Raw genomic sequence first — 17076 nt, forward strand, 5'->3', positions numbered from 1 at the left:
TACTGCGTCACCTGACCTCTTCCTGTGCTCCACTCATAATTGCTATGACCAACAAAGTGGACTGAAAATAAAATGTAACTGTGGCTTGTAATGAGCTACATACCAATTAATACTGTATGGCCTTCTTTTTTTATTTTTTTAAACAGAAGGTCATCCTCGTTAGGGGGAAATGTTTTCATGCTAAAATGCTCCACTAAGATGGTGGGCATGTAAACAGCAATGGCTAAATCTGCAAGTTAGCAATGTCCAAATTATGATAATAACATGCTGATGTTAGCTGCTAGCTGAGATCACTGTGTGTTGTGCCCAAATACAACCTCACAGAAACATCATGGCCATAGGTGCTTAGTCACGCTTTTGTCTATTGACTGATTGATCAATTGATGAATAATCTGAGCTCTACTTCAGATTGTGGCTATTTAATTAATTGTTTTGGTGCGTCACATCTTGAGATGGCCTATCTGTCAAAAGTGTGACAGGTTGAATGCGTGTATTCCCATCTGCTGTGTTTATAATTCAAACATCTGTGGCATTCTACAGCAGAAGTGAGAAGACAGTGAGCAGCTTGAAGTCAGACATAAAGCGATGTACATCATGCTCAATGATTTCCATTCGAACAGAGGGAATATTATTATTCATGATGGCATACTGTTGGCATAAGTATTAACAGACATTTTCATGAATATTAATCGGAAAGATTGAAAAATGCAGTTTATACTGGTCTCACTTAAAGCATAACTCAAGAAAACACTCTGCCAGGTGAACATTGATCTTTGTTGGTTTGCCCTTTAAAAGTAGAACACAAGTACCTTTTTGACTTTCACGCTTTGTACTGTCTACAAAATCAACACATACAGAAACAATTTGCACATTACTTTCATTGAATTAGCAGTTGTTGTGGTCTCACTAGTCAAGCCAATGAGGATTTTACCGCACAGAACCAGTCGACCAAGCATTGCAATTTAATACATCTGGTGGAAGTGTGATTTTTGTACTGCTCGGAGCAGGCGTTGAAGACAGTGGATGCTGTTTGGGGAGTCACAATTTAATTTACACTTCCATGTGACAATTCTCAGTAATCAAGGATGTGAGAGTGTGAGTGAATAAAAATAATTTGGTCTTGATATTGTTACAGCAGCAAGTCGTGGACATTAAACCACGTTGTTTGGTCAAAACATTATTAGATAATGAGGTAAATGTTTTAAGTGATGAGCTCCTGGAATGGCAGCCACTTTATTCCATCTACTGTTGTGGTACAATAATCACCTTATAAATGCCGTTCCATTCACAATTGTCTGATCATTGTTATACTGACAGTTATGTATTAATAACACACAAGAAACACATTTTTAAATGCAGGAACAGCTTTGCAAAGGAGATACATCTCAGAGACACATAGAGGCACTGATGGGCTTAGATAAGTACAGTTCAGTACAATTCACGCCTTTGGTAATTAGTCAAGTTGAAGAAAATATTCTCATAATTTCTTTTTTCTGAGTTACAGCATTCAATAATGACTTTTTGCAGAACATTATGATGTGGTAGTCAAAGTGAGTCTTGACCGTCAAACTATAAAATGCCACCACTTCATCATTTTATCCTATTATACATTTGTGTTGCATTGCATCTATTTGTGAGATTTACATTTGACCTTTTCCAACCAATTTCTAATCAGTTCATCTTTGAGACCAAACAAATGGCGAATCTGAACATCTGAAGGTCATGAGACATCACATTCAAGAGTTTGAGTGAGTGTTTGAATGAAGAAATTCCCTCAAGGCATAATTGTGATATCAAACTCGTGAAAATGGGACGGTTGTAAATCGATTTAGAGAGACAGGCAAACAACCTGTAAACCTCTCTGCCCCAGCAGCCACCGTGTGTGTTGTCAGTGGGTCAACATACAAAGGGGGAATGAGGAAGACGGAAAGCAGCTCCAAAGAGTTTGATGCTTCAGTTGTTCTCAGATGAAAATGCACATTTGACTGGTCAGCAGGGGTGGACTTTCACTCACTTTTACTTTAAGTAATATTTTGACAAAGCTACTTTTACTTGTATTGGAGTAATGTTTGACAAGGAGTATCTGTACTTTTCCCCAAGCAGTGAAGTACTCTCTCCACCTCTGCTGGTCAGCTGTAGGTTCAAAGTCTCGTTGGCAGATGAACGAGATACCTGCCACTGAAGCACACGTGTGTGCGCTCATGACACGCGTATGTAACCCACACTCATTATTAGAGAGCAAAAGGACAATCAACACCTCTGAATTTGATGCTTTGCCTCACTGTTTTAAAAATCGACTGGCACAATCAATGCCAGCCTCCAGTAATGTATTCATGAGCTTAAAAAATAAATAGATAAATAAATAATCTTTGCAGTCTGACTATCGACAACATGTCTCAATTCCTATTTCTCTTAAAAAAATTCAAAACAAATTTTATCCAATAGAGGGCACAGAAATATAATCCTACACAACAGATGGATTCCAGAGTTCACTTTCTTTTAAACCATTCAAGACAATATTTGATTTTCTTCAATTGGAAGCGTGAATTACTTTTATTTCTTATCCACTATGTCTAAAGGCAGTAATCTCCGTTATATCTATTTTATTATTTACTTTTGGTACTGTGTTAATGTTTAGGATTAGGCATGTAACAGCTGATTCCAAGGTCAAAAACATGTCAATTAAAATAAATAACAGTGGATGAATAGGAGAATTAACAATACCCAATTGAGAGATGAGCGCACTCAAATGACTAAACTTCAAGTAGCTAGAAAACAATTTTATGTCTCGGATATTATCTTTTCTAAACATGTCTTGAAGTACATTTTCATGATGTCTTAAGAACAAGTCTCACTCAGACAGCTATCCATTACAAGCCTTCAACACATTCCCTGCAACCGTCACAGCACCTGTCAAGTGAGAAGGCTCTGTGGTTCTTTTGCCTTCTGCCCTCTGATTGATAGGAACTGAAAAGCAGGAGCTGCTGCTGGGGTTATAATTCCTGACATTACCAGCAGGTCTATAAAACTAGCTGCTCCCGGACATGCAGAGAAAGAGGGAACAACTGGAGTTGTCCAAGAAAGGGCCTGCAGGGTGTTTAGACGTCTGATTTATTGATGTGCCTTCATCATGAAGTGAAACGACACCATCATTTTTTATCAACAATGCCACCGCTGGACATCTAAGAAGTAAGGATTTCCAGACTGTGTGTCGTATGCTTTGTTTACACATATAATAAGTATTCATATTTGCCAGGCCTTGTTTTTCTATGGCTTGCCTGTTGACATTTTTTTATGATTGAAATGATATTCAAATGATAATTATTTCAAATTGGGTTGTGCGCACAACTACGTTTTGTATTCTTTACAAAACTCTTCAATACACTAAAAAGGCCGTTTTGATTACTTTTTGTCAAACAGCTCTTTACTTTGAAACTACAATATCAAGTCCAACAGAGCAATTTGAAATTTGCTCGTTGGGACTTGACATGAAACTTTGAGCAGCTGTGGAAAATTATACAAAGAGAGTGAAAAAATCATATCAAAATATTCATGGAAATCTCATTTTAAAAACATTATCTTTATTTGGAGACTATACAGGTTTGATTGGTTTTGATTCACACTCATATTTATATTTATTCATATAACTTTCCTCAGAAAGTTGAAATTTCCTTCACAGCAGTGAACATTTGCTACACTGACATCATCGTCGTGAGCCTGAGCTCAATCCTCAGCAGAGCTCTTTCTTTCTTTCTTTCTTATACACTGATGTAGACTGTCCAGGAAACTCAGACACCAGCACACACAGGCCACCCCTTGCTGATTCGTGGTGGGAGGCAGCGAGGCCATGAGCAGAGAGTGATCCCGCTGACTCCCAAATAAAAAAAAAAAAAGTTGAGATTCTGAAGGGTTCTACTCGCCACCTGGACCCCCGCTTGTCTCTGGCTCTGTTTCTGCTCTCCTTTGGCTGTGTGAGGGGGCATGAATTATTAACCTGCATGGCTAAAATAAAAAGCTCTGCTTTGTCCAGGCCTCCTATAGCCATGAATAATGGAGGAGGCAGCTCAACTACAGGCGTTTGGTGAGTCAAGTACTGGACCGTGATGGATGGCTCAGGGCCCACTACGTCCCCCTCCTAACTCACCTAACATCCAGTTCAGGTCTACCACACCCTGAAACCTAAAACACATGTCTGGATAACCTCTATTAATCTCTGCAAGTGCTGCAGCTTGAGCCTGTGCTGCCTCAGCACATCCCACTTAACGATTTGGCTTCCTGGAGGTATTTTCGTTTGCTGTTTATTTGTCTATCTCTTGTTTTCATTTGCCTTTGTTTTACTTTTCTCTGGTGCTTTTGAAGCCATATGCATACCTAAAGCCTGCTCCGTCTTACCTTTAAAGCGGAAATCATGAGGATGAGATGGATACATGTGATCTGCATTTCTGCATTTCACCAAAAATGCTTTGTGATTGCTGAGTTTTACATTTTGTACCTATAAAGTCACTGGTGCATGATCACGCTGTTTATTACTGAAGTGATTATTGATTTTCCATTTGCAAATATGTCATGTGCTATGTGCATCCATATTTAATTTCACACATAAAACATCAAGTGACAAATCTCATGATGATAATGTCTATATTTATTTCGTCTATTTACATTTTGTGTGTGTGTGTGTGTGTGAGTCAAAACAAAGTTTACTTATGCTCTTAATGTCTTCAACAGAATAACTCTGACATATGTTCTTTCAAACCCAGGAAAAAGACTTGAGCAAAATTATGCAGTCAGTCAAAAAAAAAAAAAAAAAACAAGGCAAAGGTATTTCTGTATATGTTAATGTGGCACATCATGTATATTCATGAATAATTTTGACACGAAATAAATGTTTGGTTTCACAGCTTGAAAATCCACCGTGATCTCAGCTTGTGATGAGAACCCTGTAAGTCATTTCTGCTTATTGATGAGAATACTGCATAGAATAGGCATCATTTGTACATTTTTAAATGCAAATTACTTCTCAGTTAAATACATGAAATTGCTACTCAATTGCCCGAAATATCACATGGTTTGTCAGTCTACAGCAACTAATTTGACAAAACAATCTTCATAAATGTCATTATGTCATGATAGAGCAGTGACTATTGCGGCTAAATGCACATTTAAATGACATTACATTCAGACATGATGACATTAAGATATTTATGTCAGGTTGTCTGAGATGCAAATGAGCCTTTTTTCCACTAAACATTTATAGTTGTTTGTTCGTTTGTTCTGGTAGTGGAAGATCTCAAACCCTATCTGAACCACACAGGAAAACACAACAGATTTTTTTTTAAGACTCAACCAAAACAAAGGAAATGAGAAAGCTCCTTTAAAGGAATCAAAAAACCTATAATTTGTTTTCTCTGAACAAAATCAATGGATGAGTTGCTAAACTTGTTTTCCTGGTTGTTTGGCTTGTTTTCATACTAAAAAATAAATAAATTCAAGTAAACCAACTAAAGGCGGAAGCAGTTCAATGTCCAAGCTTGATTCCGTCCAGTTCAGACTAGCTGCTGGTCCCTGCTGATATCATTCATCTGCAATATGAACCTGGCTACCGGGGCCGTTCAGCTCAAATCTGCAGAACATGCTTGGTAGTCGGGGTCAGATTGAGGTTGAATCATATTCCCAGAAAATATGATTTAGTTCAGACTTCACTTTGAACTGTGCAGGCAAAATGTAGTACTACTTTTTGGGCTGATCGATCAGAAAACATCCTAAAACTTAAATGTCTCTTGATTCTTGCACATAGCTTTAACAGTAATCCAGGTGATTAAATATCCAGCTGAGATGTTGGTAGATTGCACGCGGCCTGCTATACCTGGCCAAAGAAAATATTAAGTTGCCTGTATTAACACTTTAACAACAAAATGTGAGACGTAGCTAAATAGACAGTTGAACCTAACTCAGCTCTTTGTACTGTTCCAAGCCGATTGCCTCAAGAAACACTTCACTGGCTCTCCCCCGTGAGTCACATTTTTCTCCACCGCTGCCTCCTGCTCTGCTCTCATCTAAAGTTGATAAAGAAAAAGTCTTCTTCAGTACTCTCTGTGGCCCTGGTTCCTTTATTGCTCAAACACTTTTCTCGCCCTCCTTCATTTTTCTAGGGTCTTGTTTTGTTCTAACTATTAACTGTGAATATTTTTAGGATTTGTTTTTTTTTTTTTTATCCTTTCAAAAATCTTTGGAATCTGATTGCATCTGACAAAGCTGAGAATTTACCGGTACTTATTGTCTTCCCACATATAATTGCGAATTAAACCCACCTTGGTTGTCTTGACTTTGTTTCCTGTACTGCAGCTCCATCCTTTGAGATCTGGCAGCACTTTACACTCTTCGCCGTCCATGCAGGGATGCATCTGGCACCACCACTTCTGTGCAACTATGGATGCTTTGTCGGGGGGGCAAAAGAAAGAGAGAAAGAAAAAAAAGATACAGAATATAATTACTAAAATGCTGTTTCAAAATAGATCTGTCCCTGCTGAAGCAACAACAAGCGTCCTTGGTTTCCACACACTTCAGAGTAATTGTAGACGAGTCTTTTGATCTTTGGCTGACAGTAGAGACCTGTCAGACATTTCACGGTGTGTTTTTAGGCCTGATTGCAGGGTGGGGGTCAATGTCAAGCTGGGGAGTTTTGTGTGCAGGGGCATTCAGCGTGAGGAGGGCGGATGCTTGTATACAGGAGGGAAGTAATACAGCATGCAGCAGAGGTTGGCGCATCAAGGTCTTGAGTTGCTCCAAGGAGGCCTACAGGGGAGAAACAGTTTCATAAAGTGAAAAGAACTGTCAAAATGGAGGAAGTTCCTGTCAGAGCCATTAGAGTGAAAGGAGGAAACGGATCGATTCACCTGTAACCAAGGCCACTTTTGACATGATATTAAATGACCGAACCTTCTGTCTACTCTGCTGAACACGAGGTCTGATACATCCACAAAACCAGACAGAGAATGAATGAACTAGTGGACCGTAGTATTTTGAAGATTATAAGACCTCTGGGAGCCATAACAACAAGAACATGAGATTCTCAAAAGCATTTTTGTTTTTTTTTTTGTCTTTGATACAATAAACCTCTCATACTCGAATAATCACTGAAATAAGCACCAGCGGCACAGTGACAGGTGTGACAGTTTTGAGGCGCATCACATTTCTACCCTCATCACAAGTTGGTCTCTGATCATTACAAGAACTGTAATGAGAAGCCGGGTGTACCGTCTACACAAGATGGAGCCGCTCTCGTTGTTCCCGCCACCTGTCCAGGAAAGCAGGAGCACTTGACAGTCTGGGATCTCTCTTCGATCTTGTTCTTGTTGCAGCATCGGTGGGCGGCAATCACCTCACAGGTTCCCGCTTTCACATGAACTGAAAGCACAAACAAACTGTTTGGTTAGAAAGCATGTGAAGGCTCATTCTACTTTTCTTGTGTTTTTTTTTTTTTTTTTAGCTTTTGCTTGTTTGTTTGTTTGTCTCTTTGCCAAAACATCAGAGCAGCAAATAACAGATCGGGGCTGTGGGTTGTTTCGGTCTTTTCTTATGTACCCAGATTTAAAGCACCCAGCTTCGAGGCCACACTTACTACCAAGTGCAATATCCCTTCCCCCCCAAAGACACCTACCTGCTGTAAATAATGACATTGTCATAATGTAAACTCTTTTGCACTACAGTATACACTGTTTCCCGTATTTATCATACCCATTCCCATATTTATCATAACCATTCCCGTATTTATCATACCTTGTAAATACTTATTTTATATTTTATATTTTATATTTTATATTGTTTTTATTGAGATATCGCGCTTTTGTGTTTTTCTTGTTTTTCTTTCTCGCTGCCATGTGGAGCTGCTAAGCATATTTTCACAGTTAATGTTGGTGACAATGTGAACAGTGACAATAAAGGATTCTATTCTATTCTATTCGAGCCCATTCTTTCCCAATGAAGGTGTAAATCTTAAAAAAAAAAAAAAAAGGCCACAAGAACATAATTTGATTTTGAAAAAATATAAGCAATATCCTAAAACAGCAGGGGTTGACTCAAAATAAAACAAACAGCCCATTTTCATGCAACGAGACATGTAGCTTGCTGATTTTTTAATAGTTTTTGGACAAGAGCGGAGGCATATTATACAGAGGAATCAGTAAAATCTGACTAACAGTGCAGACAATGCTAGTAGGTTGGATCAGTTTTTGGTTTTGGGCTTTTTAAGCTATTTTATCAAAATTCCACTTAAATACTTGATATACCTTTCATTCGCAATAAGAAGGCAAATATTTAGTTTAAACTGTGACCTTCACTTAAAGACACTTCAGGAACGCAAAAGAATTTTTACACATTTTGCAAAACAATTTTATTTCCTTTCCTTGCCACGACTTTGAAATAGTATTGTAATATCTGTAGAAAAAAACATGATGCTAGCACCAGCAGCATGCTCTCTTAGCTTAGCAAAAACAACTGGAAAGAGGACTCCTGGTGCTATAGAACTCAGTTGTTCCATAAAAATAAAATCAAAAACAGAAGAGGGGAAACAAAAGCCTTGGATGCGCTGGCAGGGTTCGAATTATTTTGTTACCCCGGGCCAGTCGCTTCCCCCTTGTCTCAAGTCTAACCAGCTGCTAGCTTTACCTTCATCTTTAACATGCAGATCATAGCAGCATTTAAGTTCGAGATGAGTACAGATCTCTGCTTTGTCAACAACCATGGAGCAAACCGATAAACTGGACCGCTCGCACTATTGACACGAATCTCCAGTGATCACAATTAGACTTTTCATATAAGGCCTGCAGAAGTCTGCTCGCCAGCCAGTCATGTATTATGCAGACTCAGGGAAGCTGTTCATAAAGTATAGAGCAGACAGTGCTGAGAAAATATTTAATACAGACACAGTGTTGAGGAAGAGAGGATTTTTGTTTTGTGTACTGCGATGCTCACAAAAACAGGTGGTAAAACTTTAATTCAGTGTATAAATCCAGCGCTACAGAAGGTCGAACAAGGTTTCCTCGGAGGTGTGCCTCCACGTCTCCTTCGGTATAAAGAAAGACAGTCCTGTGAGGATGTTTGAGTAATTTCTCAGCACAGTCTGGCTTCAAATATCCAAACACAATGGCTACTTGAAATCCAGGTCATCCCCCAGGTGGAGGACCCAGGCATTGACCCCCCACTTGTCTTTGTATCCTTGAACAGCACACTTAATCCACTGACCCTGCACCCCAACCAAAGGAGAGAACAGAGCAGTCCTCTACTGGGATACAACCAGTGAAGTAACATAACATTGAAATACTCATATACCTCCTGAAAAGGGCTTTATTAACATCACTAAGCTGCTTATTTTTGTTAAATAACATTACAATATCAATTACAATAGCACTATCACAACCACAACCACAGGCATTAAGCCGGATCAAACATCAATGCTGTGCTACATTTTCTATTCATTACTTTTGGCACGGACTCATCACCATTCTAAGCATGTTTGTGTATTTACACATAACAATCAGGATTGGATGCATCAAAAGCAGTTATAAAGTTTTGACATTCCTTTCAGACAAGCCTTAATTATGCCCGCAAAGATTTTCAATTTGGAGCTTGACTTGAGAATAGATTGCAGCAAGCTTCTATCTTCCCATTAGCTAGCAATCCAAAAATCTCATCTACAACATTAAAAACATTTTGCTTCCAATCAATAAGGTGCTTTTCACATTCCCACAAAAGGCAAGACAAAAATTGCCGATTGAGTGCTTTTCACTGAGCAGAAACTTAACGATGCAAAAACAGGTCAGGCTCCATGCCCTTGATGTGATTATCTTTAAGCCACCAGCACGCCCCCCCAGTCAAAGTTAATTTCAGAAGTTGGAATCGCTTTGGATAGAATATTCAAACTTTGTTTAAGTGATAGATGTGCGTGGACAATAGACAAATCACAAGAGGTGATCAACCGAGTTTAAAGGAAAGCAATTCTCCCTAATTCTTACAATCCAGCATCACCTTGACCATTAATCAGTGAAGACTGAACCTTTTTTAAATGATACATACATACATGCACACATGCATACATAGATAGATAGATAATATTATTCAAATATATTAATTATCTACTACTCCTACAATATAATTGAATTAGCTGTAAAAAGAGGAAAAGAAAGAGAGAAACTAGTTTCAAGGTCCCATTCAAATACTTTATCTTATCAAATACTAATCTTGTCTGTAAGTCTGGCACAGTCATAGACATGCAGGGGTGTAATTCTGCTGTTTGTACGTCCGCCCTGCTGTGGTAGGAAAAGGAAAATGGACTACTACAGCACAGGTTGACGATGGGTCTGTCTTGGGATTCTCATCTCGTTAAGGTGCAGGCAGCGGCTGGTTGGGGCTGCCCGTACGGAGAGAAGCTGATTAAATGTGGAGCTGCTTGCCAAGGTCGCTGACTCTGAGGCTGGACCTGAAACCTCCATGCAGTGTGGCCAGGACGAGAGGTCAGAGAACAGGGCACAGTGGTCAGCCTGAGCCGGTAACGACCATTATGAGAAAAAACAGATATGAACTGTCTGACCACTGTTGTGTAAATATTATAATCTGAATTTCTTAAAAAAAAAAATACAACAGCAACTCTTTTTTAAAAAACTATTTCTGTAATGTTTTGTGTTAGATATTCAGTGTACTCATGTTTAGTTTAACTGAGGATTAAACATATCTCTGTTTTTGGGGGGAGGTGTATTCTGTTTTTTGAATTACAGACTACACTGCGATTAAAGAAAAAAAAAAAGGGTGGGGGGGGGGGGTGCTACTTAACCTCTGATCTTGTGGTTGTAAAATGGTCAATCTACCCACCAGGGTCACCCTGTCAGCCTGTCTACAGCACAAACCAATTCTGTATACAGAGTCACTGAGTGTAAAGGCAGCGAAGTGTAAAATGCAAGATGACACACACATCCAGGAGACACACACACAGCTGCTGCATGGCTCACAACACCTGTGATCAATACATTTCTATTAAAGCACTTAGGACACAGGGCATCCACACCAGAAGGGGGGGGGGGGGGGGGATGAAGGTGAAAAGACGGAGACCACTAATGAGAACTGGCACAAAGCCCAATCCTTAAAACCAGACAATGGCACTCTGAAGCAATGATAAATGCCAATATGCAACCAGAACCTGCACAGAGATGGAGAGGAACCCATCTGGCTTTGAAATAAATTACTGTGCATCTTATTTCAGGCCTGCAAATGCTGTTTTAACAGCGACCATACCAGTAAACACTTTGCCTTTCCCTGGGTTGCCATGTGGAAGAAAAGAAAGTATTTGATACTGAATTCTAGCAGTTCATGTAATTCAAGGCTGTACAGAGCTGCACAATATCAAGGCTCTTCCCTCGAGACAGGTCTGATTGATTTATGCACATCTGCTCTGTGAAAGGTTTGATGTGACAGATGATGTTAAACATCTTAAAGGAACCGAGGAAAAGTGAATGTGGATAGCAAATGCTGTTGTTGGAAAATAAAAAGAAAGAAAGAAAAGAAAGTGAAAACGACGGATATGAGCACATACATGTAATCCACCACAAGAAACAAACAGGGAAAGCGGACTGAGACTCCATTACACCATCTGAGTATGTGCAAAACTCATACACTAATCTGGTATAAAAGGTCAATGTCATGTAATTTTTATTTAAAACTGAAGATTAACTACAATGAATGATTGAATTAATCTGCTGGAAAATGATGCTTTTCACAGTAAGTCAGCTCCATTCTCTAAGTGCATCAGCGGTCAATGATGAGGAACATCTAAAAGCAGAAAATACAAACCTGTCATTACTTTTGTGAGGGTATAGGGGCATTTATAAATAACTGCGTGCAATGTGTGAATCCTCTGTCACACACAGAAAAAGCACCGATGGATGCACTCTTCAATTTGCTTATTTTACCTGTCACATTGCCGGTTACGCTGTCTTTGACTTCTTAACATGTTTGTCATGCAGAAATTTGCTAATATGATGACAGGAGGAAGGCAGAAAAGCAAGACAATATCTCCCCTGAGTTTATTTATATAATGTCTTCATGGGTAAATTTACATATTTATATTAGATGGGCATTTTGTTTTTCACGAACATCTTTTTATGTGCTTAAACAAACAAATAGGAAAAACAAAAAGAGAAATCTGAATCAGTCACACTTTAAAAACACTGATTATACATGGAGGAATTATGCCGGTGGCATAGATAAAACCAGAAAAGGGACATCCAGGAGTTCTCTGCAAAATTACCTACACAGGCCTAATCTACATTGAAAGTACATTTAAATGTGTCCCATAACTCAGAATAAATCATGTCCCAGCTCCGAAAGCCCTTCAGATATTCCCAAAAGTCTAGTCCAGAGGTCTCCAAATCCGGTCCTGGAGCGCCACTGTCCTGCTCCAACACTCCTGATTCAAATGATCAGCTTGTCATCAAGCTCTGCTGAGGTCTGATTAGGAGCCACTCATTTGAATCAGGAGTGTTGGAGCAGGACAGTGGCTCTCCAGGACCGGATTTGGAGACCTCTGGTGTAGACCTGATGGGTCAGATTGCGACATTAATTTCTGTATGAAAAGTTGATGCCAGTCAAAGGGCAAAGTGCTCTCCTGTTGTCCTCATCACAGAGCTAATCATACAGGTTAGAGCGAAGCCACGGCTCGCTCTCAGCTTCTCCGGCAAGCAAACAATTGATCTAACATGCAGGTAGGGAGGCATCAAGAACAACACAGCACTCCGCCTGTCAGCTGCATGACTGGCCCCATCAGCCTCACCTGGCCAGTCAAGCACGAGAATACAGTAATAGAAGCTCAACAGGGGGATACATGAAGAACAGGAGAGGAGCGCTCATTCTGCTGCTGACAGGGAAACTTCCCTGACTGCAACAAAGCAGAATTAGAAACACCTTCATGCAAAGAATGTTTCAATGGAAGGCAAAAGAAAAAAAAAAAAAATTCCTTTCTGAACCAGATATGTAGTACAAAGCCCTAAAACGTCTGTCACTGGGGGACAGTTATGAAGAATTTCTTGAATATTTTTGAAACAAAGCAGAGACTTCTCATCTGTCATCACGGAACGAAATCAAACATTTGAGGCCCAACAGGTGAATAAAGGCTCAGTGAGATGGTGATTGGTTAAAGGAAGACCAGAAGAAAACGCCATAAAGTGAGATTAATGTACCGTGGAATGGAAGCGCATTTCTTCTTCACTGTTAACAAATAACAACCTAACAAGCTGATGTCCGCAACCAAACAACTACATCAGACTCAGTGAAGACACCGGTGCTACATCTGCTAACCATTTTGGCCTCAGAGTTGTTGGTATATAAGAGCACAGTTCACCCTTTTCTAAAAATAATGAAGGTAGTGGCAACAAAATGGTTCCTAAAGTCCTAAAATTAATACTAGAAATATTTATGTAAATAAGACTATCCAACTAGATTTAATGCCGAGTGAGCCTGAACAATATCACCTATCTCTCAGTGTCTGCATGTATTTCATCTAATAGGCAGAAGAAATCTCATACTGCACAGGAGAGGTTATTATTTTGCCCATTTCTTGGCCGGGAGCAGTGGAGCCTTATCAACACTGACTGGCACAGCCAAGAAACAGAGAAAATCCCAACCTGCCATCTTTATACCACATCATCTTGTGTAAAGATTAAACAAATAAGATACAGCTTGTTAATTAGTGAGCTTTGAATGTGCTGATTGGCAGATTTTGTCATATTTGGACAGAACCAGCCAAGCTGTTTCCTTCTGCTTTCATTCTTTACGCAGAGTTGCTTTAGGTGTGTATTGGTCTGTCACCAACATGGTTTGAAAGCGCCTGATTTATTTTGGGATTGTCATATTACTGAAACAGCTGTTGACACAGAATTGGAAGCGACAAAAGATTTTCCTCAAAAAAAAAATATTGATGCTACAGGCTTTATATCCTCTTTTTCAAAAGAAAAGGAGACCAGGCAAGAGACCGTAAGACGAAAGATTGAATAAAACCAATCCTTCATTTTAGGTGCATTGTTTGGTTAAAATATATTTCATCTTACACGCTCTTGTCTTATTTTTATTTATTTTTTTGGGCACAAGAATTAGGTTCATGTCCCCTGCTTGAACCTATATTGCATATCCTAGTCCTCTCTGTCAGTACCTCTCTCCTCCCAGTGTTGTCAGTGTGGATCTCTCCTGGGAACTAAAAATTCAAATATATCTGAGGCAGATTTAGCATGAGTGAATGTCATTAAGCAACAGACACCAAATGATGTCAGTACAATCAGACAACCACATTCTATATATATATATATATCATTTCTCGTTATCTTATGATAATGGGAACCACTTTATTTATAACGTATGATTACAACACAATAAATCGCATCCTTAATATGAAAAGAAATGCTTCTTTCAAGCTTGAGTGCATCATTACATACCCAGGAGAACCAAATTGGCTTTAATTCATTAAGTAATTGTGTCATTGTAAATTAGAAAAGACACAAAATCTTAAGAGTCAACGACCTGTGACATAAACTCAGACAGGCAAATATTCAGATAAGGCTACTTCATGGTTTGCTACCCCACTTGATGATTCTAATTCTCTGACACAAGAGCAACAAAAGCAGCGATAAGGCAAATATGAGGCCTAATATGATTCATTTATTCAGGACCAAAATGCAGAGAGGAATCAATTCAGTGAAACTCAGATTAGGCTGTCCAGTGATCAGCTGTGCAATCCTGCGTGTCTACATGTCTGCTTCGAGTGCTGAGATTGTATAAGAGAAAGAGCACAATGACAGAAGTAAAGCACAGCCTAAACACTTTCATATTTAGACCATTTACTCAGCAATTTATAGAGCAAGTCAGATCTAAAACAGAACTAATCAACACCCTGGTCATCTGAACACCAAGTACAGAGATCAAACAAGCACACTTGACTTGGACTCACAGCAGGTTGAACCACAGGCCTAAAAATGTTCACTTGAATTAGCATCAACTCAGATGCTATTTCCTGACCGCCTTGTTGACATGAACAGACATATCAGCCTGACAGGAAACAAACTTCTTTCATCCGTTGAGGCATGAAGCAACAAGTCCAGCGTCAGCGTGCTTTTAACAAAGGACAGGACAGAGAGCACAATATGCAGTGTGTACTTTTTTGTTCCAATCTGGCCTCATGCAGCGTTTCTCCCAGTCGGCCTTTTTCAGTCAGGAAATGCAGGGGCAGATCAAACCACAGAGACAGAGTCACGTCCTGGCCGCAGGCCCAGACCACAGAAACAGCAGCATCCATAAAAACAGAGGTTTTAGGCCACTGAACAGAGACACCATATGAATTAGTAATGATTCAAATCACCCTGTATGCTCCAGATACTGATAACCCATTTTGACGATTCATAAGCCTCCAGATGCCGAGAAAAACTAACTGCAACATATTTTTCAGTTAAAAAAGAACATACGATGCTGAAGACCACAGCTGCCAATTCCACACAGCCAAAATACTCATTCAAAGGACATCGATATTAAAAATAGGTCCAGATAAAAGGATTCAAATGACCACATTAAAAAAAGAAAAATCATTTAATGTGGCAGCAAACGCACCAGAGACACACTGAGGTCTTGGTTTCATGAAATATTCATTACTTTAGCCTGGTGAGAAACACTATGAGAACCCTCACAAGACCAGCGTTTAATTGGATTACGGTATTTGGAAAAGATTGACTCATTTCTACCCAGCTGTAAACCTGCTGAGCCGACAATCAGGCCCAGCAAGGCCCATGAATAAGCCCCCATCAGAGAGAGACTGAGGCAGGAATTAAGTTTAAAGGGAAATTATTAAGATGTTCGCATATATCTAGTCAAGATTTTGATACTCAACTCAGCTGTAAGGATTAAAAAAGGAAAAGACAGAAATTGGGACCAGGAGCATATACAATCAATGGCTCTCTAACAAATATATGAAAGCTCAGCTGATTATTTGTACACAGCAGACATGAGGAAAATAACGTGAAACATGACAAGACTTCCCGACTCTCAGAGAGCGACCACCCAACTTTCAGCGCTTTTAGGCGATTGTTCTGGTGTTGGTTCACCTTTGCAGCATAATAATCACCACCATCGCCAGATGCAAGAGGCAGATGTTTAGAACAAAAACACTGATGAACCAACTGTATGCCTTGCACCAAACAATGAAGAGCGGGTGAACCTATTAGAGCATTTGTAGAATAAAGAGCCCGACATTCCCTCAGAAACTGGTGGAGACCGAAACAAAGCTAAACAGAGAGCGAATGTGGTGCCTAAATCTGCCAAGTATAAAATAACACAGGTCCAAATGAATAATAATGTTGCCTTATGTTCCAGCAATCAGTAAATACGCATGCAGTGGCTAACCCAGCTGCATAACAATTTATAAATGATTGTGTTATCATTGGTGTCACTGCCCTGAAGTGGTGAAAAAAGCAATTAACACAGCATGAATATATACAGCGTAATCTACCAGCCAATTTATTAAACTCTAATACATGATCATTTGAGATGATTAAAATGATCTTCGCCGGAAAAAAAAACTGGCAGCATTTGCACCTTGCTCAAACATGCATTTTTTGTGACAAAGAATGCCTTGCGGCTGTGTGACTACTAAGTCTAAGGTAAAATGAAAGCAGCTGAACGTTGGTTTCAAGTGTCAAGTTGCGGTTTGGTGGTTGGTGATGAGATTAAAAAAATAAACAAAATAAATACACTATAACTTGAATGTATTTACAATGCAGCATTGACAATTGTGGTGGTAACATTAGCGATTATGAACATTAACAAGGAATATGAACTGGGAGGACACAGAGCAGCGTGCATCTGTCATCGACAGACAACAATGTGAGTCACACAACCTTCTCTACACCGCGAAGAGGACAGACTTCCAAGAAATGACTTTAAAGGGGGAGAACCAAGCACATCATTCACATGTCCAGGAGAGGGAAACAAAAACACAGAGGGAAAGAGTAATGAGGACGCTGGGACTCCTGGAGGGCTAAGATCCACTTCCAA

At 39.5% G+C, this 17076-nt stretch overlaps 1 protein-coding gene across 1 annotated transcript in view; it reads right to left on the reverse strand.

Annotated features, from left to right (window-relative positions):
• The window catches only part of tafa3a (TAFA chemokine like family member 3a), an 81036-nt gene that overhangs the window by 950 nt on the left and 63010 nt on the right, over window positions 1-17076 (reverse strand). The window contains exons 3-4 of the mRNA XM_029502542.1: window positions 7255-7404; window positions 6309-6433 (exon numbers count right to left, since the gene is read on the reverse strand). Of these exons, the coding sequence (XP_029358402.1) occupies window positions 6309-6433; window positions 7255-7404 (275 nt within the window). The remainder of the gene's footprint in view (window positions 1-6308; window positions 6434-7254; window positions 7405-17076) is intronic.

The sequence above is a fragment of the Echeneis naucrates genome, chromosome 5 (genome assembly GCF_900963305.1).
Source record: "Echeneis naucrates chromosome 5, fEcheNa1.1, whole genome shotgun sequence".
Taxonomy (NCBI): domain Eukaryota; kingdom Metazoa; phylum Chordata; class Actinopteri; order Carangiformes; family Echeneidae; genus Echeneis; species Echeneis naucrates.